General features: G+C 32.7%; 3 protein-coding genes across 4 annotated transcripts; all 3 read right to left on the bottom strand.

Annotated features, from left to right (window-relative positions):
* Nucleotides 1–1,873: 1,873 nt before the first annotated feature.
* LOC104648910 (uncharacterized) lies at nt 1,874–3,143 on the bottom strand. Its single transcript, XM_069293021.1, has 4 exons — nt 2,959–3,143; nt 2,576–2,872; nt 2,202–2,284; nt 1,874–2,097 (listed from the first exon to the last, which is right to left on the bottom strand). Exons 1-4 carry the CDS (start codon nt 3,141–3,143, stop codon nt 1,874–1,876), a joined length of 789 nt encoding a protein of 262 aa, XP_069149122.1.
* A 4,125-nt stretch (nt 3,144–7,268) lies between these two features.
* Nucleotides 7,269–8,221, bottom strand: LOC101262447 (probable calcium-binding protein CML15). Its single transcript, XM_004228378.5, has one exon. The coding sequence runs from the start codon at nt 8,032–8,034 to the stop codon at nt 7,549–7,551; it is 486 nt and encodes a 161-aa protein (XP_004228426.1). The 5' UTR covers nt 8,035–8,221; the 3' UTR covers nt 7,269–7,548.
* Nucleotides 8,222–9,198: 977 nt separating this feature from the next.
* LOC101266360 (proline-rich receptor-like protein kinase PERK9) lies at nt 9,199–21,161 on the bottom strand. 2 transcript variants are annotated; one of them, XM_010326878.4, is made up of 9 exons: nt 19,050–21,143; nt 18,501–18,911; nt 18,323–18,409; nt 17,694–17,764; nt 17,535–17,611; nt 17,287–17,434; nt 9,889–10,050; nt 9,544–9,786; nt 9,199–9,412 (listed from the first exon to the last, which is right to left on the bottom strand). In XM_010326878.4, exons 1-8 carry the CDS (start codon nt 20,083–20,085, stop codon nt 9,586–9,588), a joined length of 2,193 nt encoding a protein of 730 aa, XP_010325180.2. In that variant the 5' UTR covers nt 20,086–21,143; the 3' UTR covers nt 9,199–9,412; nt 9,544–9,585. The 2 variants fall into 2 exon arrangements, with proteins under 2 accessions (XP_010325180.2, XP_004228851.2); XM_004228803.5 differs by having other exon boundaries at nt 9,370–9,786; nt 19,050–21,161.
* Between the last annotated feature and the right edge of the window lie 1,980 nt (nt 21,162–23,141).

A 23,141-nucleotide genomic window follows, 5' to 3' on the forward strand; every position in this document is an offset into this window, starting at 1 on the left:
ATCCTCAAATTTTATACTCTTTTGACTCTTTGATGTGCTTATGTCTGTCTCATACTCATGATATTATATGTTTTTTATTAAGGGCATAAACTGGTACATATTTGTTTATTTCGTTTCTCATTGAAGATCTTAATTGTGATGAGTGTAAGATGACTAATATCCTCAGATTAACTAACCATTTTGTTAGCAGAAGTGTACTTGAAAGTGTTGCCCAAGTGGCTATGAGTTAAAAATGATATTGCACTCATTGAATGTTATTTGAGTTCTTTGGTTATTGATTTTCAATGATGCCAAAAGGGGGAAATTATATAATGTGGATAGACATATGCATAGTTTGTCATCATCAAAAAGGGGGAAATTCTTGGTGAATGAGAAAATATGAAGTTTGTAGTTTTGATGGATGACAAAGAATTGAAGTTTTTGAAAATCTGTTAACTAGAGTGTTTGATGCATTTGAAGTACCATTGGGAGAAGGCAGGATTTTAACTCGTGCAGATATGGTCACTCAAACCATTCTTGCTGATTGTGGCATTCCCATGGAGTCGGAGCAGGTTGCAACTGCGTCTCCACGTACATCTGGTCATGTTGCTCAGTTACTCAAGGAACTTAACGTAGCTGAAGAAAAGTATGCCACTCTTGAGTCAGAAAACCAGAAGTTACGTGCTAAACTTGACACTTCAAATGCTAAAATTCATAGGTTGAAGGATCAGTTAGTGCAGCAGCAACTTGCTAACAATGCAAGAGTTGACAGAGTTCTGGATATGCTAGCTTCTGCTTCAACTAAGCCTGGTCAACCTTCACATTGAAAAAGCATCTTGTTTGAACCTGGTTCTCTTAGTTGTTTAAACTTATTATGCTCAACTGGCTGGACTTATATTGTTGCTATGGATGTTGATTAGGTTTGTTTAGCCGCTGTTGGATTTTTTTTGATTTGTCAAAAGGGGGAAGAGTATTTGCGCATACATCACACAGAAAGATTTGTTTGTCTTCATCAAAAAGGAGGAATATGATAGAATATGATAGAATCGATAATTCATGTTTTGATGATAGACAAGAAGCGCAAATAATTAGTAGCAATTGTACGCAGCAAAAGAAGCCAAGATCGAGTAAAATGGGTCAGCCAAGTAATCAAGAAAATAGAGTTATTTGTCAAAGCCAAAAATAATATATTAAAGGTATAAGTTGATACAAATAAGGATAAGGATTGTACTTTAAAAGGGAATCCTTGTTTAAACATAACTTCCTTACCTTATCAGATAAGGATTGTACAAGGCAAAATAAACTCCATAAGAAGAGCACGAGGCAAAGGCACGACTTCACGCAGAGAACAAGGGAGAATTATTCATTCAATTGAAGTCTTCAAGGTTGATAGGATTGCTACGTTTAAAACATTCTTGAGTGAGAAGGTTTTATCGCGTAGAACTATTTGTCTTGTTTTTTTTTTTATTGTAATTTACAGTTTGTTGTACAAAGGGTGGGTTTGGCTCTTTGTAGGGTTGAGTGTTAGTAAAAGGTGTAACAAAAGGTGGGTTTGGCCTTTTGGAGAGATCGATTGGAGTCAATCGAGGGAGTAGTAGAGATAAGACTTTTGATTATTGAGTTGTAATCACAAAATCTCATAGTTGAATTAATAAAACGAGGTTTTTCCTTCCTTGAGTGAGGAAGGTTTTTAATTCAATAAGTGTTTGTGTCTTTACTCTGTCTTTACTTAAAAGCAACTTACACGAACCTGGTTCGTGTTCTGGGGTATCAAACAAGTATTGTCGTATTCGCGTATCTATCTGATCTATTCTTCCCATAATTGTCTCAAACTCTTGTTTTGTATAAGCTTTTTGCCAATGAAAAGAACAAAATTTTCAAATCTTCAGTATTTCTATTGAAATTCTTCAACACATTGACTGATAAAACCATATGCATGCATAATGTTCTGATTCAAGATATACATTTGTTGTCCCTTTCCATATGTTTTCATTTCTGTCTGACATAAAACACATATTTTGTCTAACTCAATATGCTTCTCTAAACTGCTCAATGAACCATGTCCATTAAGCATCATTTCAGAATCTACTATCGCATACGCCAACGGAAGTATATGACCTGCTCATTAATTTAAAAAAAAATATCACACAAATCAGAAATATCATTCATATGTTTTTTCATTATATTATATAATTAGAAAATTAAATAGGCTAATAATTTACCTCCCGGATCCAATGTGCTTGCAGTTAACATTGTACCACCATATGAACATTTTAATGCGGCACCATCAACAACTATAATTGGCCTACAATAATCCCAACTCCTAATACAAGTTTCTAACGCAACAAATGCATATAAAGTGTGTCACCTTCATTCATTTTTATTTTCAAAACAGATCCTGGATATGTTTGCTCCAAAATGTAAAAATAACTTGAAAATAACAGTCCAATTCACACATAAAATGTACATATTTTATACATAAAGAATACACCAAACTGTTACAGTACAACACAATGACTAATGTTTAAATTTATCCTTATTTTCGAAATTACCAGGTAATCTTGCTTAAGATTCTGCTGGATCTCCTCGCACCAACTTTACTGCTTTTTCTTTAGCTCTCCATGCCTGTATGTATGTCAACGAAATGCCATGCAATTTCAACATATCATCAGCTACATCTTTTGGAGTATGTACCTTAGATGGATCAATATACTTCTCTATTATCAAGACAGCTACAACGTCAGTTATCCCTTGACGTCTGGCATAAACTCTTTCCCTAACAGAACATGTGTGTTGAGCAATATACTTCCTAACTTTGAATAAATTCGATTTATTCAAACTAGATGCCCTTATCATCCAAGAACAAGTCTTAGAAATACAATTCAGGTGATAACTGTTACAAAATTTAAGAAAATATACATTACAATATATACATTATAACAAAACAAATAAAAAAACAAAAAATAATTTTAAACTTACTTAGATGCATTACAACGCGCAACCCGAAAGCTGAACTTCTCAACAAGTCTAACATGCCTTATAACCTCCTTAAGAGTTTCTTTATTATTATAAATCTGATTATCAGCTACAAATAGGTTAGAATGATCACATATTATATCATTATCTACTTCACTATTATCATTGACAACTCCGTCTAAATCCATTCCGATCAAACTGATAGAATTGTTGGAGTACAGATCTATGTTAGTCTGTGATAATCTAACATCAGAATTTATTCTATCATTAACTATAACTCTATGACATTCGTTATACTGCTCACAATCTTTCAAAGTGATGCATAATGGATATTTTGTAAAAAAATCCAAATTCACCCTCATCTGATCTAGAAAAATCTTTACCCCAACATCATTATGAATTTTTATAGGTGGACACATTTCGCTAACTATATACTTTATCTCAACAGAATTTATATTCTCTTCTATATTTAGCTGAGTTACTATAGCATTAACTAAACCAGTATAAAGAGTAAAGTATCGTATAAGATGCCCTCCATCTCAAAGTCGACGTATTTCCCTGTTTCACAACATTAAAATTACATTCAGTGCATCCCATAATAAAATTATAAGTTTATTCATACAAAATTAATACACACTTCATACACAATTTATATACAATTCACTTATATATGCAATAACAAAATTTAAATTTAATACACACTTAATACAATGTTTATACACTATTGTAATTTAATACACAATTAATACACTGTTTAGTACACTCTCAATACAATGTTTATACAAAATTAATACACACTTCATACACAATTTATATACAATTTACCTATATATGCAATAACAAAATTTTAAATTAATACAAAATTAATACAATGTTTATACATAATTCATACTATACAATTAACTGCTACATACAATCTAAAATTCACTTTCATACACAATTTTTCTAATTTAATAAAAAATTAATACACAGTTAATCCAATTTTTATACATAATTCATATATATATTACAAATCATTCACTGCTACGTTCAACTAGAAAAATTGGCTTTCATATATATTGCATACACTATTTATATACATTACATACATAAATTAATACAGTTTTCTTACTTAAACAATATACAAAAAAAAATAACATATGAAAATTTAAATATAATATGGAATAGCTTTTACCAAAAAATCATATTTCATTTAACGTTCACACATTATTAATACAAAATGTCAGATATTGTTCATACTGTTTCAAAAATAAAAAATTGATCAAAATCTGTAAACTTTTCAATTTTACCCAGTAATCAAATTTCACACCATTCTTCGATTTAATTACACATGAAAATAAATTTAATATTACGAAATATTTATTACCAGAAACACTGCGTAATTGTATCACAAAAAAAATATATCAATTCAACATATGCAATATAACATGAAAAAAAAATACGACACATTCAATACATGACAACAAAAAACATATATATAACTACAACCAATAATTTATACTAAAAAAATAACAAATCATAAAAAAAAAAAAAACACTAACCTGATGAATTCCATTTGCCACCATGTTTAATTAAAATTGACACAATTTTCTCCATCAAATCAAATCTAAACTTTTTCAACCTTCAATTTTAATTATTTTTCCAAAAAAAAAACGATAAAATATAACAAAATTCAAATATAAGAATAAAGTTCACTTTCTGAAGAAAAAAAACAAAACAAATGGTGCACATTTATGGAAAGAAATAACAGATTACAATTTTTTAAGGATAAAAATCAAAACTAATTAGCATTTAAAACGAATTGAGACAATTAAAGTGCATATCTATAATTAAAATATTTTCAAATCCCTTAAAAGGTGCACATTTATTATCAGTTAATAACATTAACTAAATTCACTGAAGTTATCCAATTTTAATTAATTATTTTTTTATTTTTTATTTTTCGTCCTAATTTTACAGAATAAAAATTAACATTAATTAACTTTAAAAAAAATGTTATAAGTTGATATATTAAATGTTATAGAATGAAAATCAAACTCTTATGCCATAACTTGAGAATATGACTACATAATATGCTATATACCTAATTTACACTTATTATTATTATAGCAAATCTCTGCTTTCGCTCCCAACTCTTTCTCTCTCATCCCTCTTGGAAATTTTATTGAATAATATTCAAGAAAAAGAGTATTCTAGAAAAGTTCATAGAATTAGAAGAACTCCTCTCTTCTATCACGTCTTTCTCTCCCTCTCGATACCACCTAACCACATGTATATATTGAATACAACCCATACCTGACTCTATGTGTGTATATAACATATATATGTTAAATATATCTTGTATCTTACCTCTTTTCTCTCTCCCAAATCTTTGATTGCCTCTCTCCTCCTTCTAACTATAGTTATGATTCGTATTTATGCAAATTATAACTATAGATATCTAATTAAGTCCAAACTTTAGCCATTTTTTAAAGTTCTGCTTCAAGCACAATTACATTTATTATGGTTCTTTAAAAAAATTCATATCATCCTACTCTTTTCACGTTTAATAATTGGGCCTTCAAATGTTTATCTAGGCCCAAAGCCGAAACAAATTGATTAACAGCTTGAAATTATCCCACCAAATCAGTTTAATCACATTAGATTATCATAAACCAACATGTTATTTGACCCAAATTACATGTGTGATATTGCGTGTTGAGTGAAGTAACCAGCATGAAGAGTTCCTAACTGGGATCCTTTCACCTTTAGAGAAAAAAAGGAGAAAATTACGCTTATACTATTTAATTACTCATTATAGATATAGTTTGCTATAATTATCACTCACGACTAACATTATACATTTTTTATGTGAGCTGACTTCGAGTTAGTATAATTAACAATATTTGTATATGTATAATTCGTTAGAATGTACAAATATATATGTATAATATATAATTATTTAATCAATATGCAAATCCAATTGACCTTTCTCCCACTCTCTCCTCTATATCGCTCATCTCTCTCCTCCGTCTCCCAATATCGCTTGCTTTTTATGTAAATGCATATGTATAATATAAAATTATCTAACCAATACACATATATAGTTCACCTCTCCCACTCTCTGCCCTCTATGGCTCACCTCTCTCCTCCCTCTCAATCTCACTCTCCTCTCTCCTCTCTCTCCCAATGCCGCTTGCCAGGTATATAATACATATGTATAATATACAATTATCTAACCAATATACATATACAATTCACTTCTCTCCCACTTTTAGCTCTCTCTCTCCTCTCTCCTCCCTATAACACGTAACTATGAATCGTAATTATCAAACTATAGTTATGGAGTGTAAAGGCAAAGGGCCCAATATACCCTTTAATTTTACCATTTAGGCTCATATATATATATATATATATATATATATATATATATAGAGAGAGAGAGAGAGAGAGAGAAAGAGAGAGAAGTCACTCTTGTAACGAAGATGTATCAGCTCTAAATGACAAATCAAGGAAAAATATTTGAGAAGGTGTAGTAAAATATTCCTTCCAATTTAACTTATTTGTCTTACTTTTCCTTTTTAATCCGTTTCAAAAAAAATATTTTCATAGTTCTAAAATTTTCTCATTACAAGTTTAAAGTCACCAAAATAAAATGACATTTTAATACCTACTACATATCTTTTTATTCTAGATCCCAAAAACTAAATAAAAAATATTTTCTTAAAACTCTTCTCATATTTGTTTTATGTCATTCAAGTGGTACAAAAGATAATCTTTTTGACTTTTCAATGTTGAATTACTAATAAGAAGTCGCTTTCATCCATATAAACAAGTTATTTATAATACAAAAATATATATTTTAATGTAATTTTATTTTATACTTATACTCTTCAACTTTACGTGTATATAAAACGACAATTAAATATGTATTAAATTAAACAAATTACATCCTATATAACAATACATATCTTACGTTTTGTCTTACATATATTATCCAACATAGGATTCATGTGTATACCTGTTCAACTCTATAATGTCTATTAGTGTCTCAAAAATTAAATAATATAAATATAATATGACATTAAATTAAAAACAGGCATTATGCCAAAAAATATTTTTTTAAAAAAAAAAAAGTTAGTAAAAAGATAGATACAGCTAACCATGGGAATCTTGTCCTTAAATAATATACATTGAGGCTCACATAACATCAAATTAACTAAAAGATCCAATAATCTTACCTAATAACAAAAACTATATTTATTTATTTATTTATTTTTTTTAAAAAAGAAAAGACAAAGATGCAAAGAAAAAATCAATGCACAAAACACAAATTATATCACAACATAAAAGTCATCAATTGGACCAAGTCTAATACCATCAAAGTCATCATCTACAATATATCAATCAACACCAATTTTCTAACACTAATTAATGTCACAATTAAAAATAAAAATAAAAACATACCAGAAAACCGCTCTTAGATACCGGTTTATTAGAACCAGGGGCGGATCTAGCCTTGATTTAGATTCTACGTTAAATAATACATATTTCAACCCTAATACATTAATCAGAACTCGATCTGTATAGTTCGAATTCTGAATCCATTTCTGATTACGAAATCGTTAATCCAAGAATATCAGCAGCAGATTTCCCCATAATATTAGCAAACTCATTAAAACTTATAACACCATCACCATTAGTATCAGCTTCTTGCATCATATCAGATAATTCTTTATACGTTAACGGGCGACCCATTTTAGCCATTGACCCGGCCAGCTCAGCAGCCGTTATATAACCGTTACCGTCTCGATCGAACGATCGAAAAACCTCCATTAATTGTTCTTGATTTATTAAAATTTCCGCATTTATATCAGGCATTATAGCATTTACGAGTTCATCGAATTCGATGAACCCGTTGCCATTATTATCCATGTTGGCTAATAATGTATGGATTTGATCGCCCGTTGGTTTGAGCCCTAGGGCACGAAGAAGCGCGGCTAACTCTAGTTGTGTGAGGCTTCCATCATGATCAAGATCGAATCGTCCAAATATTTCTTTGAGTTGTTTGAGTTGTTCATCGGATTGAATGCTTACCATTCTACGAACGTTTATATTATTATTGAGCTCGTAATGGTACCTCAAGAATATAGAAGGGAGAAATGAAAGAAGTTTGAGATGTGTTTTTGTTTTTTGTTGGGATTTAATGATGTAATGAGAAACCGTGTGAGGGAATAGAGAGGAAAATTCTTAGGTATATTATTTTATTTAAGGTGATATAAAAAGATTGTGAATTATTATTGGTTTGACATAAATATAGTAAAATTTTGTTGAAACTCTTAAAATATATATAACTAGTTTTGGATAAGAACAAATTTTCTTATATATATAGACATTACTTTTTTTCTTTTCTATATATATAGATTTACTTGTTTATTTTTATTTGTATTTTATTTTCTGAATAACAGAAATACTGTATTTATTGTACTTTATTATGGGTGTTAGTGCCACCGAAAGTGACCAGACAGTTTGTCATTCAATGAATGGTTGGTGAAGCCATTAATGGAAATCCAAAAATAAAATTAAAAAAAGAGAATGAATGGAAAAAGGGTGAAAATTTATGTGTTTAATGAATCAAACTAATATTGCTTGTATGTTTATTACGTTTTTTTTAAGATTATTTTTGTTTTGAGTTGAAGATATATATATATATATATAATCATATTTAACGTAGAAGTAAAATTTATATATATTTTACTCGTCCAGACTTTATTTGTGAAAATTTTATCTTTTTCTTAATTTATCAAAATTAATGAGTAACAAAGAAAAATTGAACAAGTTATTAGAAACAACGAAAATAATATGTAAAGTAAAAGTAATACTTATTTATCATAATCAAACTAAAAAAAATACTTTGTATTCAAACACATTACATATTGATTTGATGCCAAGTGATCGACTTTAAGCACAGTACTCGTGTCAATATTCCAATTTTGAATCAAGTTGATTGAAAAAATACAGACTTCTCTACGGAAAACTAGAATTTCGATATGATAGTGAATTGCCCGTGATTCAAACCCGGAACTAGTCGGATGGAATAGATAAGTTCCTTGTCAAATAAAATCCGCTTGAAAAAGAATAAATTGAAACCAATTCGAAACTGTATCAAAGCAATGATATCTCGAAATGTATAGAGCCTAACATTTACGGAAGAAGTCTTCATTTTTCCACCATATTTTTTTAATGTACTACTGAAAAAATGTATCAGTGTAAATCGATCCATTAATATAAAGCGAATCGATATATCTCAAAGGCGAACAAATACAAAGCAAAACTCAAAAGATCATTATGTATTGTACTACATGACATATATTTGCTCGAGAAGGGGACATGTTAACCACTATATCGTTCTAATTTTATCAGATGTCCGCGGAGTAACTGGAGAACCTGTACATTTCATCAAGAATTGCATTGTGACCTTGAACAAGAAAGAAAATGAATGAACTCTTCATCAGTTGTATCAGTTACTTACAGAAAAAATTGCTGTCAAATTGCAGATACTACATGTAGTATGTCAAGCTAAAAAGAGACCTACTTCACAAAACTTACCTCTCAGCTAAAGCAGCCTTTGATGTATTAACAGATGTTCACCTAAACATGCTCAGACAACTCTCTACTATAGTTGGTGCTTTGACTCGAAAAATCTGAATTAACATCTTGACTAGGAAATGCCATCCTTCGAAAGAGTCTTATTTGTGCAGATTGCTCAGCAGAGTTATATATTGCACTTTCACCAACTTTCATTCCGTTTGTCAAATCAGACATTAGCATACTATCAAAAGCTCTCATGATCTGTGCAAGCATAAGCATGACGAGAATGTAATTGCCCTTCTGTTAAGGAAGATTTGAGGTAGTTTGTGGATTAGTTTTCAAGTAAAGTAAATGAATTTTTACCTGTCCCATCCCTGGTCTCTTTGCAGCTGAGTGACGCACACAAGCTGCAGCTATCTCAATCATTTGAAACATCTCACTGTCAATGTAATTAGTCCCAAGGCGAGGATCTGTCAACTGATCAAATTCCTCTTTTTCAAGTGCATTACCAAGCAAAGGTCGAGCCTGGAAGTAATCAAATTAAATCACAGTTAGTGGATCCTGCTCGACAAAATGAGAAGGGATATAAGATCTCTGCTGCTACTGTTATTGGTTTTTGGTTCTGCAATGAATAATTAAATGGTAGTTGAGTTTCAAGTTTAGACTTGTCTTAGGATCTATGGTTTTGATATCATGAGCAAGCTGCAACAAAATCTAAGCAGACAACTTTTGTGGTGTTGCTTTAGTTGTTGCAAAAGCAACCTAACCTCAATGTTTCAGGTGCTAATATTGATATTACAGGACTGACTACATAATTCTCAATACTACCTGAAACCAAATCAAACCGTTGTATGATCGTGTCGCAAAATAGTGTATAAGAAACGAAGACAGAATCCTACAAGGAATCAATGGAAAAATAGTCTGCAATGGAAATACTCAAATATCAAGTTCATTTGATACGCTCAGCACTGAAATATCAGGTCCAGTTAGACTTCTATTTTTCTGACAGATTCAGCTATGCTGCTAAGTGCAACCGATATGTTGAATATAGACACCTAAGGGAATGAGAGAAGAGGGTTATCCCCAAATATATCCCGTGTCAGTTCTATAAGACAAGGAAGACGCATTATTCCCTCCGAATTTGCAAGAATAGCTGAAAGACCATAGAAGATAAGGTAAACTTTGGGCCTTTTCCTTGTAAGAATGAAGAAATAAAAGCTTGAAGCTTTAGTAGATCGTATATAACATGATATGAGCTTCAAACTGTCCATGCTATGTTTTTTAATATTTAAAGTTCGGATCAACCTCACAGAGCCTAGCTCATTCTCTCTTGAGTCTTGAAAAAACCCACAACCCCTTGGGGTTATCCTAAACTTGGAAGAAGAAGTAGAAAAAGAAAATTACTTTTCTAACTTAATTACTTTAAGGACTGCAACATAGTAAACTAGTATATCCATTTGGTTGCTCTAATAGATTGAAAGCATATTGTTAAAAAAAAATTAACAACACGACTTACATGCTCTTTTAGTGTCATAGGTTGTTGGTGTTAATGCATTTTAATATCAAAATTAAAAGGTCAAAGTCATCTGCGGCCCCTTAAAGTTGTCCTCATTATTCATTTAGACACCTCAACTAGACCTAGTACCTATTGAACACCTCTACCACCCTAGATTTGAACCGTCTAAGCATTTTTTTTATCATTTTTCATAAAGGGCGCGTGTGTTTAAGCTCCCCATATATATAGAATGACCATTTAACAACTATCACGTGTATCCGACGTGCATTTGTAAATATCTTAATTAGGAAAAATTCTTAAATCATTTAACTTTGACACAACTTATCTCTCTTCGTGATTTCTTCCAAATTGAAGCTCTCCATCTTCCCGATTTAATTTGGATTTGTCGTGTTCGTGTTACGATCTTGAAGATTTCCTTGTGTGTGTAAGGATTCTCAATGTTTTTTTTTACATGTTTTGTAAAATGAATTCCAAAAGGCTAGGGTTTTGTAAAAATATAGGGCTTGTGACTTTTGCGAATATTTTGTCCCTTCTTTACTATTTCCCAGAAAATATGCTTTAAAGCTTTGTTTTTAAGTTGTTGTATGGGTTATATGAGTATATTTTGTTATTTTTAAGTTAGGGTTTGTTTGATATTTTGTAGGGCTACCTAACAATTGACAATGGAGGAGCTTATATTTACAAAGATTTACCATGGTAGAATCTTATCCGAGATATATGTCCCTACTTGTGTTGAAAATTGTGTCTGCACTCAGGTATATTATTAAGGACCACTTTCCCATTTTGGAACTATTGTATTATACTATAGAATTGGGGTATGAAACTGTGGAGGCTTTTATGTCAAGGATTTATTGAATAAACAATGGATCCTAATTACAACTGACCAACATCTAATTAAAAACTTAAAACATGATGACACTTTTAAAATATTTGTATGTCATGTATTAGATGAACCCTTACTTGACACTGAGGGACCTAGAGGCTATCTAACTAATGTTGGTGGTGAAGGTGTTGACCTTGACCTTGGTGAAGAGGGTGAGGCTGTTAACTGAGGTGGAGAAGGTGAGGATGTTGACCTAGGTGGAGAAGGTGAGGTTGTTAGGCTGTTAACCTTGGTGGTGAGGGTGCTGATGTTAACATTGGTGAAGAGGGTGGGGATGAGGTCTGTTTGCAACAAATTTTAAATATATAAAAAATAAACAAACCATACAAATAAAATATGAAGAAACGTGATTTTATTCATCAAGATTGTGAGTACAAAACTCTCTCCCTTGATTCTACTCTCTAAGATAATTTATCCATGATTCGAGGCCTGTTAGTGGCGTATTTCTCGAATTAGGATGATTTAGATTTGACCTCTCTATATGAGATCTTGATCTCTTTGTGGATTTTTCGAGATGCCTTTTAAGGAAATTTAGTACCCTTTATATTGGCATAAACTAGGGTTTAGGGTTGAGTAACCACCAAGAATCCTTATCTGAGTTCAACACAATTTGTAGAGTCCCAACTCCAATTGAACGCATCTTGTAGAGCCCTACAAAATTTCAATGTCTACAAATGCCCCCTGCTTCAAGGCTTGACGGAATGTAGACTTGTGAAACTCAAAGACGAGGCTTGAAGTACTCATTATTCCACCTTTGCAGCTTTAGATTTTCATATTTAATTTAAGAGAGAAGAGATGAAGGGCAGATTTGGTCCCACTGGGCGTGCCAATTTGTTTGCAACAAATTTTAAACATATGGAAAATAAACAAACCATACAAATAAAATATGAAGAAACGTGATTTTATTCATCAAGATTGTGAGTACAAATCTGTTCCTCCCTTGATTCTACTCTCTAAGATAATTTATCCATGATTCGAGGGCCGTTAGTGGCGTATTTCTCGAATTAGGATGATTTAGATTTGACCTCTCTATATGAGATCTTGATCTCTTTGTGGATTTTTCGAGATGCCTTTTAAGGGAATTTAGTACCCTTTATATAGGCATAAACTAGGGTTTAGGGTTGAGTAGCCTCCAAGAATCCTTATCTGAGTTGAACACAATTTGTAGAGTCCCAACTCGAATTGAACGCATCTTGTAGAGTCCTACAAAATTTCAATGTCTACAAGGTCGTTAACCTAGGTGGAGAGGGTGAATCTGATTTCTTGAGTAGTGATTCAGACCTAGATATACCTTCAGAAGGTGGTTTAGATATTGATGAAGAGTTGAGAGCTTTTAGACAAGAAAGAAGAAACAAAAAATAGAGAAAGGCTATTGAATATGAAGAAATACCAGTTAGAGGTTTAGATAGAGGCTTTGAGGATATTGAAAAAAATAAAACTGATAAATATGAAGGAAAATTGGGTGGAGATGAGAATTATATTGATAGCTCTGACTGTTGGATTGATGAACAACTAGATGTGGATATGTTAGGGGAGTAGATATAACTGCTAGAAGGAGAAGCAAAAAGTTAGGTATGACGAAGATTGTGAAGTGTCAATATTTGAGCTTGGAATGGTCTTTGAGGGGCAAATCAGTTCAGGAAAGCAGTGGCAGATTATGCTGTAGAGTACAGGAGGCAGATAAAGTTAAGATCTAATGACAAACATAGAGTGAGGATAAAGTGCAAAAATCCTACCGTAAGTGGTTGCCATTGACAGGGACTCATGTGATTTCTTAAGAATTATATGACAACCAATTTTTGCACTTTACCCCCACTCTATGTTTTTCATGAGGTCTTAACTTTATTTGTCTCTTCTACTCTACAACATAATTTGCCACTGCTTTCCTAAACTGATTTGCATCCTCAAAGATTATTCCAAACTCAAATTTTGACACTTACAATCTTCATCATACCTAACTTTTTTATTTTTTCTTCTAGCAGGTATATCTACTCCCCTAACAGCATCCACATCTAGTTTTCATCACTATCATCACTCCAACCGTCAGAGCTATCAATATAATCCTCATCTCCACCCAATTTTCTTGCATATTTGTCAATCTTATTTTTCCCAATATGCTCAAAGCCTCTATCTATACCACCAGCCTCTCCAACTGGTATTTCTTCATATTCCGTGTTCTCTGTATTTTGTTTCTTCTTTCTTGTCTAAAAGCTCTCAACTCCTCATCAATATCTGAACCATCTTCTGAAAGTATATTTAAATCTGAATCACTATTCAAGAAATCAGATTCACCCTCTTCACCTAGGTGAAGATCCTCATCCTCACCCTCTTCACCAATGTTAACATCAACACCCTCACCACCAAGGTTAACAACCTCACCCTCACCACCAAGGTTAACAACCTCAAACTCTCCACCTAGGTCAACAACCTCACCTTCTCCACCTAGGTTAACATCCTCATCCTCTCTACCAAAGTTAACAGTCTCACCCTGTTCACCAAGGTCAACATCAACACCTTTACCACCAATATTAGTTAGATAGCCACTAAGTCCCTCAGTGTCAAGTAAGGGTTCATCTAATATATGACAGACAACTACTTCAAAAGTGTCCTAATGTTTTAAATCTTTAAATAGATGTTGGTCAGTTGTAATTAGGACCCCTTGTTTATTCAATAAATCCTTGACATAAAAGCCTCCAACAGTTTCATACCCCAATTCCTTAGTATAGTTTCATACCCCAATTCCTTAGTATAATATAGTAGTTCCAAAATGGAAAAGTGGTCCTTAATAATGTACATGTGTGTTTCCAACATAAGTAGGGATATATATCTTGAATAACATTCCACCATGTTAAATCTTTGTAAATATAATCTCCTTCATGGTCAGTTGTTAGGTAGCCCTACAAAATATCAAACAAACTCTAGCTAAAGATAACGGAATATACTCATATAACCCATACAACAACTAACCAAAAAAAAAGATTTAAAGAATATTTTCTGGTTAATAGTAAAGAAGGGACAGAGTATTTGCAAAAATCAAACCCTATGTTTTTACAAAACTCTAGCTTTTGGAATTCATTTTATAAAACATGTGAAAAAACATTATCAATCCTAACTTACACAAGGAAATCTTCAAGCTTGTAACACGTTCATGACGAATACAACTTCAATCTGGAGGAAATCGCGAAGATGGAGAGCTTCAATTTGGAAGAAATCGCGAAGAGAGAGAGTGAAGTTTTGTCAAAGTTAACGACTTAAGAATTTTCCCAAATTAAGACATTTACAAATACACGTCGGATACACGTGATAGTTGTTAAATGGTCATTCTATAAACATGGGAGCTTAAATACACGCACCACACAATTTATGAAAAATGATAAAAGAAAATGCTTAGATGGTTCAAATCTGGGGTGGTAGAGGTGTTCAATAGGTACTAGGTCTAGTTGAGGTGTCTAAATGAATAATGAGAACAACTTTAAGGGGTCGCAAATGACTTTGGCATTGTAAATATAATCTCTTCCATGGTCGATTGTTAGGTAGCTACAGAAATATCAAACAAACCCTAGCTACAGATAACGGAACAATACTCATATAACCCAAACAAAAACTAAAAACCAAAGCTTTAAAGCATATTTTCTGGGTAATAGTAAAGAAGGGATAGAATATTGCAAAAATCACAAACGCTCTATTTTTACAGAACCCTAGCCTTTTGGAATTCATTTAACAAAACATGTAAAAAAACATTATCAATCCTAACTTACACAAGGAAATATTCAAGATCGTAACACGAACACGAAGAATCCAACTTCAATCTGGAGGAAATCGCGAAGATAGAGAGCTTCAATTTGGAAGAAATCACGAAGAGAGAGAAGTTTTGTCAAAGATAACAATTTAGGAATTTTCCCTAATTAAGAAAATTACAAATACGCGTCGGATACACGTGGTAGTTGTTAAATGGTCATTCTATACACGTCGAATACACGTGCGGAGCTTAAATACACGCACCACACAGTTTATGAAAAGTGAAAAAAAAATGCTTTGATGAACCAAGGGTAGAGGTGTTCAATAGGTACTAGGTCTAGTTGAGATGCCTAAATGAATAATGAGGACAACTTTAAGGGGCCACATATGACTTTGGCCAAATAAAAATATTAAACCATCATAGGCCACAGGCATTGTCCTCATAATATTTATCAAGGAAACAATTCTTATCACTCATAAATTCCAGTTACGAGATTAATTCACACATGTCTATCATTTGTCATATTATTTTCCAGAAAAAAGACATTCTTTTGATCGATCAGTCATCATATCTATCGTGTCCAGGAGCTACACAAATTACAGAGTCCTTAACCATCACAATATAGTTGATAGGAAATAATTAAAGGAATGTATTGAGCAACAGTTACGTCACATACTCACATCCACTTTATCTAAAGAAGCCCACACCAACATAGAGCTAACTTAGTACAATTAATTAAGCAGAAAGTCACAAATAATATGAGTGGATTTAACATTCTCCTGAACAAAGACTTTTAACATTTACATCTTACACCTTTACTTTTAGTTAAAAGGTTGATCATACAAGACTGAAATGAACCAATTCAAAGTATTTCAAAATAGTACCTAAATCAAAAGGATTTAGAACATGCAAGGATAAGCTTGATATTCAAAACATAAGTTCAAGGTGTGCAGAATAACAATTAGTATGCATTTGGATTCAAACAATCATTAAAAATTATGGAATTTTTTTCTAAAACATGTAAGCACCTATTGACTAATTTATTAGTGCCCAAACAACTAAAACATTCCCTCTCCCATTGTGTCATGTAGCTCCAGAAAGATTGGGATGAAGTTCCAGCAACAGATACGTAAAAACTTCAACCAATCTTCCACATTTTCTTGCTCTCTCATATCTCAACAAAAAGGATTTTAGAGCAGTCCAGAACTTCAGGTACTTGCATTTAATACCTGTTTTAAGTTATGCCTTAAAAACTAAAATTTACCTGATTTATCTCATTCTAAGATACACGATTTGGTCCCAGTTAATCAATCATACAAATTCTTTATGTATAGGTTTCAATTTTTCAGAACTTGTGTTACATCAATCTCATACTCAAGACATAGGCATGGTCAAACCAAGGAAACAGAACTCTCTTAGAGCTGCAACTAAAGGCCTACTGTAGAGTAATTATGGTGTTCTTTTTCAAACAACAGCTATCAAATTTATGAAGTGAGAAAAATGACGAGGGACTACAATACTCTGATTCAATTTCTCATAGAAGGTGTAAAAGTGATGATGAAAGAGATCACATGCCACTATGGACTTAAGAGCAAAAGAAAAAGAGGTTGGCTACAAACATACCCACTCAACTAGACTTTCCTCCCCCAAAGGCTGAGATGCATCCACAGACTTCCGTCCAGTAATTAGCTCCAGAAGCACAACTCCAAAAGAAAATACATCGGATTTTTCAGTCAGCTTTCCACTGGATGCATATTCAGGGGCCATGTATCTAAATCCAAACCAAGAAATTAGAGTAAACATGGCAGTAAAAATATGGCAGTATATTTTCTTATGCTCCATTTGATGAAAATACTGGAAGAGATCCCTACCCAAACGTGCCCATTACACGTGTTGTAACATGACTTTTTGCATCCTGAGCTAATTTAGCTAATCCAAAATCAGCAACCTGTGAAAAGTGAAACGATTGTAAAAGGCAGTCTACAAGAAAAACAATGCAAAATAAAGGAGTTTTAAGGAATTAGACATACCCGAGCATCAAAGTTGTTATCCAAAAGAATGTTAGATGACTTAATATCTCTGTGAATGATGCGAGGACAACCTGCCATCACAACCAATAGAAATGAATAAACCAAAAGAAGCAAGAACAAATATCATATTAGAAATACTTAAACTCACTTCAAAGACTGAATTTTGGGAACATTTCATGTCATCTTTCAGCGATACTTATTTAGCTGAAGGCCAATAATAGGTCAAATAACAAAACCAAACAGAATATGTAGTCGCATATCACACCATTCTGGTAACTTTTCCAAGTCTGTTCAATATATTTCTTATAAGATAGAATTCATTTGTGACTGAACATATACCACACCATAACAGTCACCTTCCCGAGTATGTTCAATATAATTCTTATATGATAGAATTCATTAGTGAGTGGCACTCCAATCATGTCATAAGGAGAAAGCATTTTATTGTTTGTATTTGCATGCTTGCTGCTCAAGATTGTTCAAGATATTTTAGTAATTTCTCAACACAAATAGGTGATGCCTAAATTGTGGTCAGTCATTAGGTAAGTATTTTATCCTGTTCATCCTGAGAAGAAATCAAATGAAGAAACATGGACAACTCATAAGGTAAGTAAGAGAACAGTAATTACAATCTTCATGCAGATAAGCTATTCCACGGGCTGCACCAACAGCAATCTTAACACGTGTTGCCCAATCCATAACAGGTCTTCCCTGCTCTGAAAATTTGTAAATTGCAAGTATTAACAGCTAGCTTTAGTTACCAAATGCCAAAAGTGAATGTTAAAATCTGAAAAGTTCCATATTTACCATGGAGATGGAAGTAAAGGGTGTCGTTGGAGACATAGTCATATACAAGGAGCCTTCCATTCTCATAAATGCAATAACCTACAAGTGAAACCAAGTGTCGATGATGTATTCGACTTATGATTTCAACTTCAGCTCTTAATTCACGTTCCCCCTGGCTCCCATAAATATTAAGCTTCTTTACTGCTATATCTCTCCCATTTGCTAGGCATCCCTTGTACACGGAACCAAATCCACCCTCGCCCAATAGATTATGCTCTGAAAATTCATTAGTAGCTTCAAGTAGTTCTTGATAAGTAAACCATGGCTTTGACTGACCTAATCCACCAGTGTTTCCTGTTGTGTTCGCAATATTGGATCCAGCTCCATTTCCAATCTCAGGTTTTGATTCTCGAAACTTTAACGAGGCAGAACCTGAATTGTATTTCCACATCTACTCAGAGTGCATTTCAAAAGATCTGAATAACTTATAGATAACACAAATGGTGCTTGCAGGACCTAAAACATGGATTAACACACTTAAACAATGATTTGACAGCATCCAAACAATACCTGATTTTGGAGAGGAGATCAGAGTTGTTGGCAAGATATAACCACCACTCAGGCCTGAATCTTTTTTCTTTCGCTTGCATATGCACCATCCTGCTGCTCCAACAATACCAAGCAACAGAAACACAAGTATGATGCCAATTGCAACGGACCCTCCAATACCAATGCCTCCATCCCCTATATCCTTTGATTTGACTGCTGAACTATTACTGGATGTAGTAGTGTTGCCTGAAGGAAATGATGGTGAAGGAGGAGTAAGAGAAGGTTGTGCACCATTGGTGGATTGAGGTGGTGATGAGTTTGTAGGGGGTGAACTAGAAGATGCTGAATTAATAGGAGGTAATGCATCTGGTGAAGGGGGTGAATTTTTGGGAGGGACTAAGGCTGGGGAATCTGGAGTATTTCGTGGTGGCTTGGATGGAGGTGCATTTGCAGGTGGCTTGGATGATGGTGGTGACCTTTTAGGAGGTTCAGGAGATGGATTCCCCGGTGATCGTGGTGCTGGAGGAGTTCTTGGATTTTGCACAGGTGGTGGAGGTGACAATGCAGGGGGGCGTATTGATGAATGAGGAGGCGACAATGCAGGGGGGTGCGTCGATGGTGGTGGAGGTGAACTTGCAGGACGAGTTGGTTCTGGTTGAGGTGGTAATGGGGGTGGACTACTTGGTGTGCTAGATGATGGAGATTCTGTTGGACTAGCAGGTGGACTAGAAGATGGAGGTGGTGTTAAGCTGCTAGCAGGTGGACCAGACGGTGTAGGCGGAGGACTAATAATTGGAGGAGCAGATTCTGCAGGAGGTGTTGGAGTAGAAATCGGTGGTTGTGGTTGTGGAGATGAGGCTGGAGGAGGCAATGTAATATTTGTTGGAGGAGGAGGGGATTCTGGCAGTGGTGATGTTGCTACAAGAGGAGCAGATTGCGGAGATGCAATCGAAGATGAGTTTTCATTGGGCTGATATATAGGTGCTGGAGAATTCAAAGCAATTGGTGGAGCTGCAAATGGTGTAGAAGAACTTAGAGGGGGTGAAACAATTGACATCTCCAATTCTCACCAGCACCAAATACTAATTAAAATTTACACCATTCAATAAACACTACTATCAATATCTGCAAACATCATTGATATGACAACAGTCCAAGAACTCTACTACTTTCTCTATAATCGATATTTCCAAATCAAGATCCCTAATAACAACAACAACAAGAACAAGAACAAACCTAGTGCGTTCCCACGAGTGGAGTCTGCGCGAGGATAGAGTGTACGTAGCAAATCACTTCCTCTTATTCTACAATTAGCATTCACAACAATTCACCTCCACAAAACTTACATCAATTAAACTCCACTGTCTAAGTTAAAAACAAAAACAAGATTCAATCTTTCTCCACAATACTCAAAACCTTGGCTTTATATCCTAAGTAGAACTCAGCTGCAAATTTCAAACACTTTATCAAACAAACCACCACAAGCTAACTAAATTTACACCATTCACTATATAGTATCAAAATCTCGACAACACTTGCTCAAAAATTGATTATTTTTTTTCAAATCAAGATCCCCTTAGGCCTCTTTACTCTACAACTCACCTCCACAAATACTTGCAGCAATTACACTCCACTACCAAGCTAAAAACAATAACAAAGATTCAATCTTTTCCCAAAATATGTTGGTTCAGACTGTAACCAGCCCTCATCTGCTGAAACAAGCAACCAATGAGGAAAAAAAAAAGATACCCAAATCACCAAAAAGAATTATCTCAAAACCCCAAGTACCCAAAATGCAAGATTTTCTAGTAGATAATAAAGAAGTTGTGCTTTCAAACGAAAACCCACTTTAAACAAAGGCCCATAAAATTGATTCCAATTGTCAAGAACAAAAAAGCATGAGAATTTTGAGCCAATGTTGAAATAACAGAATGAAAAAAGCAACTTCTTTTGGTGACCTTAGAAAAAGATTAATGGAAATGGGGTGTGAGAAATCATAGCATGGTACTAACTACAACACCGAAAATGACCTTAATAAAGAAAAAAAAGAAGAGAATTTTAATAGTAGTATGAACTGTATGAGGGGAATATGTGTGTGTTTTGAGTAGTGTTGTCTTTTAGTCATTGTTGGTTATTTGGACTTGACAATATTAAAATTGTTGTTGGATTCTTATAACGTCAAATTCAGTGTAACAGATTGGTCCAAGGTTGAGCAACGCACATTATTTTAGTACTACTTGGAGTAAAATTCGACTCTATCGAGTTCGAAATCTAAGTTATTATTTTAGTAAATATTAAAAGAGACTTAGTGAAAGAAAAATTATTTTATGTAATATTTAAGCGTTTTTCAACAAATTATTTTTATATCTGGTAAAGTGTAACTATTTCTTAAGCTATATTAAGTGGGGAAAAAATATATTTTACAAAAAAGAATGTTTTTCTGTTTTTCTTACAATTTATTTTTTAATTGTGTATAGTATCATTATTTTAATTATATATAGTATTATTATTTTTGTGCATGCATTTTTTTTTGGAGATTTTAATTTATATATAGTTATTGTTTTTGTAAATGTATTTGTTTGTTTTTTTAGGAAAAGTGAAAGAAAAATTCATGTATGTTTATAAAGAACCTAAAAAAAATTCTTCCTCGTAAAACAAGGTGTAAAAAATATAATGTCGTCATATATTAATATACATGTTATTAAACTAACAGAAAATGTTTGAAATATTATTGCATAAAAAAGAATTTTTTCTTTCATTAAGTCTATTTTCATTACTTACTAGAATAGTTATTTATCATGGTCACTTTTATCTATTTTTAAAAACTATTTAGATTCCAAACTCAACTCTATCCTCATTAAGGTACTCCCTCCCTCCTTTTCTCATTAATTTTTATAATTTCAACTCTAATTTATATTTTAATAATTTCAATTCTAATTTATATTTAATCGAATTTTAACATAAATATTGAATATTAAATATCAATAAGCAGATGGTCACTTTCTCAAGAAACTTTGAGTGGACACGTAAATGATGATCTTGGTTAGGTTAGTGCAATATATGTGGTCTTTTAAGAAGCATTTTCTCAATGAAAATATTTGTAGGTTTACGTCTTATCTGGTCTTATATGATATTACGGTTAAAAATTATTTATTTTAAAAAAATAAAAGATAATTTTTGAGAAAAATATTTTTTTAAAAAAAATAATTGTGTTTGATTTAATCATTTAAAAGTGCTTTTGATAAGCTGAATATGTTTACCAATTTTTTGAAAAAAATATTTTTAAAAGTTAAATTATGATAATGTTATAAATTCATTGAATTGTGTGGATTGTCCTTTAGATATACTCAAGACTTAATTGTATTCATGTATACATGTTTCCAAGGTGATGAGAACAATTTGGATAACTATGTACCTACCAATTGGGCATTTATCATGGAGGCCTTTGGGATGATATCTCAACTCTATAAATAGAGATATCATTCACCTATTGTAGAACACACTTGAATAAGAAGAAAGTCTTATCTTGCATTTTACTTCTCTTGTCTTCATCTCTTTATATTTATATTGTCATGAGCTTGATTTTATAACACGTTATCAGCACGAGTCTTTATCTAATTGAGAGTGAGTTCTTGTTTTTCTTTAGCTCATATTTTGGTTGATCTCGTTATGAAGATCAAAGTATTATATGCATAAAATCATGTATGTATTTTCTAAAATATTTTTATGATTTAGAATAAAAATAGTATTCAGTCACTAACAATTATCATGAACTGAAGACATATACTATTATTGGTTGAATATGACATGCTATACAAAACTTCTTAAATTGAAGAAGAATAAAATTTTAATAGCATGAGTTTGAATATTATTTAGATTGTTTTGAAAGACTCAAAGAATAAATCATGTTGTACTTCGGTTTATTATACCGTTGGTTAAGGGTAAGACGATGGATTCAAGTTTCATCGCACCAAAAGGGTAAGACATCAGGTTAAAGTCCGGATGCACCATAATGAAAAATATTTGAGGATAAGACGATAGATTCAAGTTCTATCGCACCAAAAGGGTAAGACATCAATTAGATTTTTGATGCACCGTGATTGGGTTCAAGAC

The sequence above is a fragment of the Solanum lycopersicum genome, chromosome 1 (genome assembly GCF_036512215.1).
Source record: "Solanum lycopersicum chromosome 1, SLM_r2.1".
Taxonomy (NCBI): domain Eukaryota; kingdom Viridiplantae; phylum Streptophyta; class Magnoliopsida; order Solanales; family Solanaceae; genus Solanum; species Solanum lycopersicum.

Coding starts and splice junctions, on each gene's coding strand:
- LOC104648910 (XM_069293021.1), bottom strand. CDS start 3,143: ATGGATTTAGACGGAGTTGTCAATGATAATAGTGAAGTAGATAATGAT. Junction 2,873..2,958: donor GCGCGTTGTAATGCATCTAA/GTAAGTTTAAAA, acceptor ATTTTGTAACAG/TTATCACCTGAATTGTATTT. Junction 2,098..2,201: donor AAGCACATTGGATCCGGGAG/GTAAATTATTAG, acceptor ATTAATGAGCAG/GTCATATACTTCCGTTGGCG.
- LOC101266360 (XM_010326878.4), bottom strand. CDS start 20,085: ATGTCAATTGTTTCACCCCCTCTAAGTTCTTCTACACCATTTGCAGCT. Junction 18,410..18,500: donor CCTTTACTTCCATCTCCATG/GTAAATATGGAA, acceptor ACAAATTTTCAG/AGCAGGGAAGACCTGTTATG. Junction 9,787..9,888: donor AGAGACCAGGGATGGGACAG/GTAAAAATTCAT, acceptor ATGCTTGCACAG/ATCATGAGAGCTTTTGATAG.
- LOC101262447 (XM_004228378.5), bottom strand. CDS start 8,034: ATGGTAAGCATTCAATCCGATGAACAACTCAAACAACTCAAAGAAATA.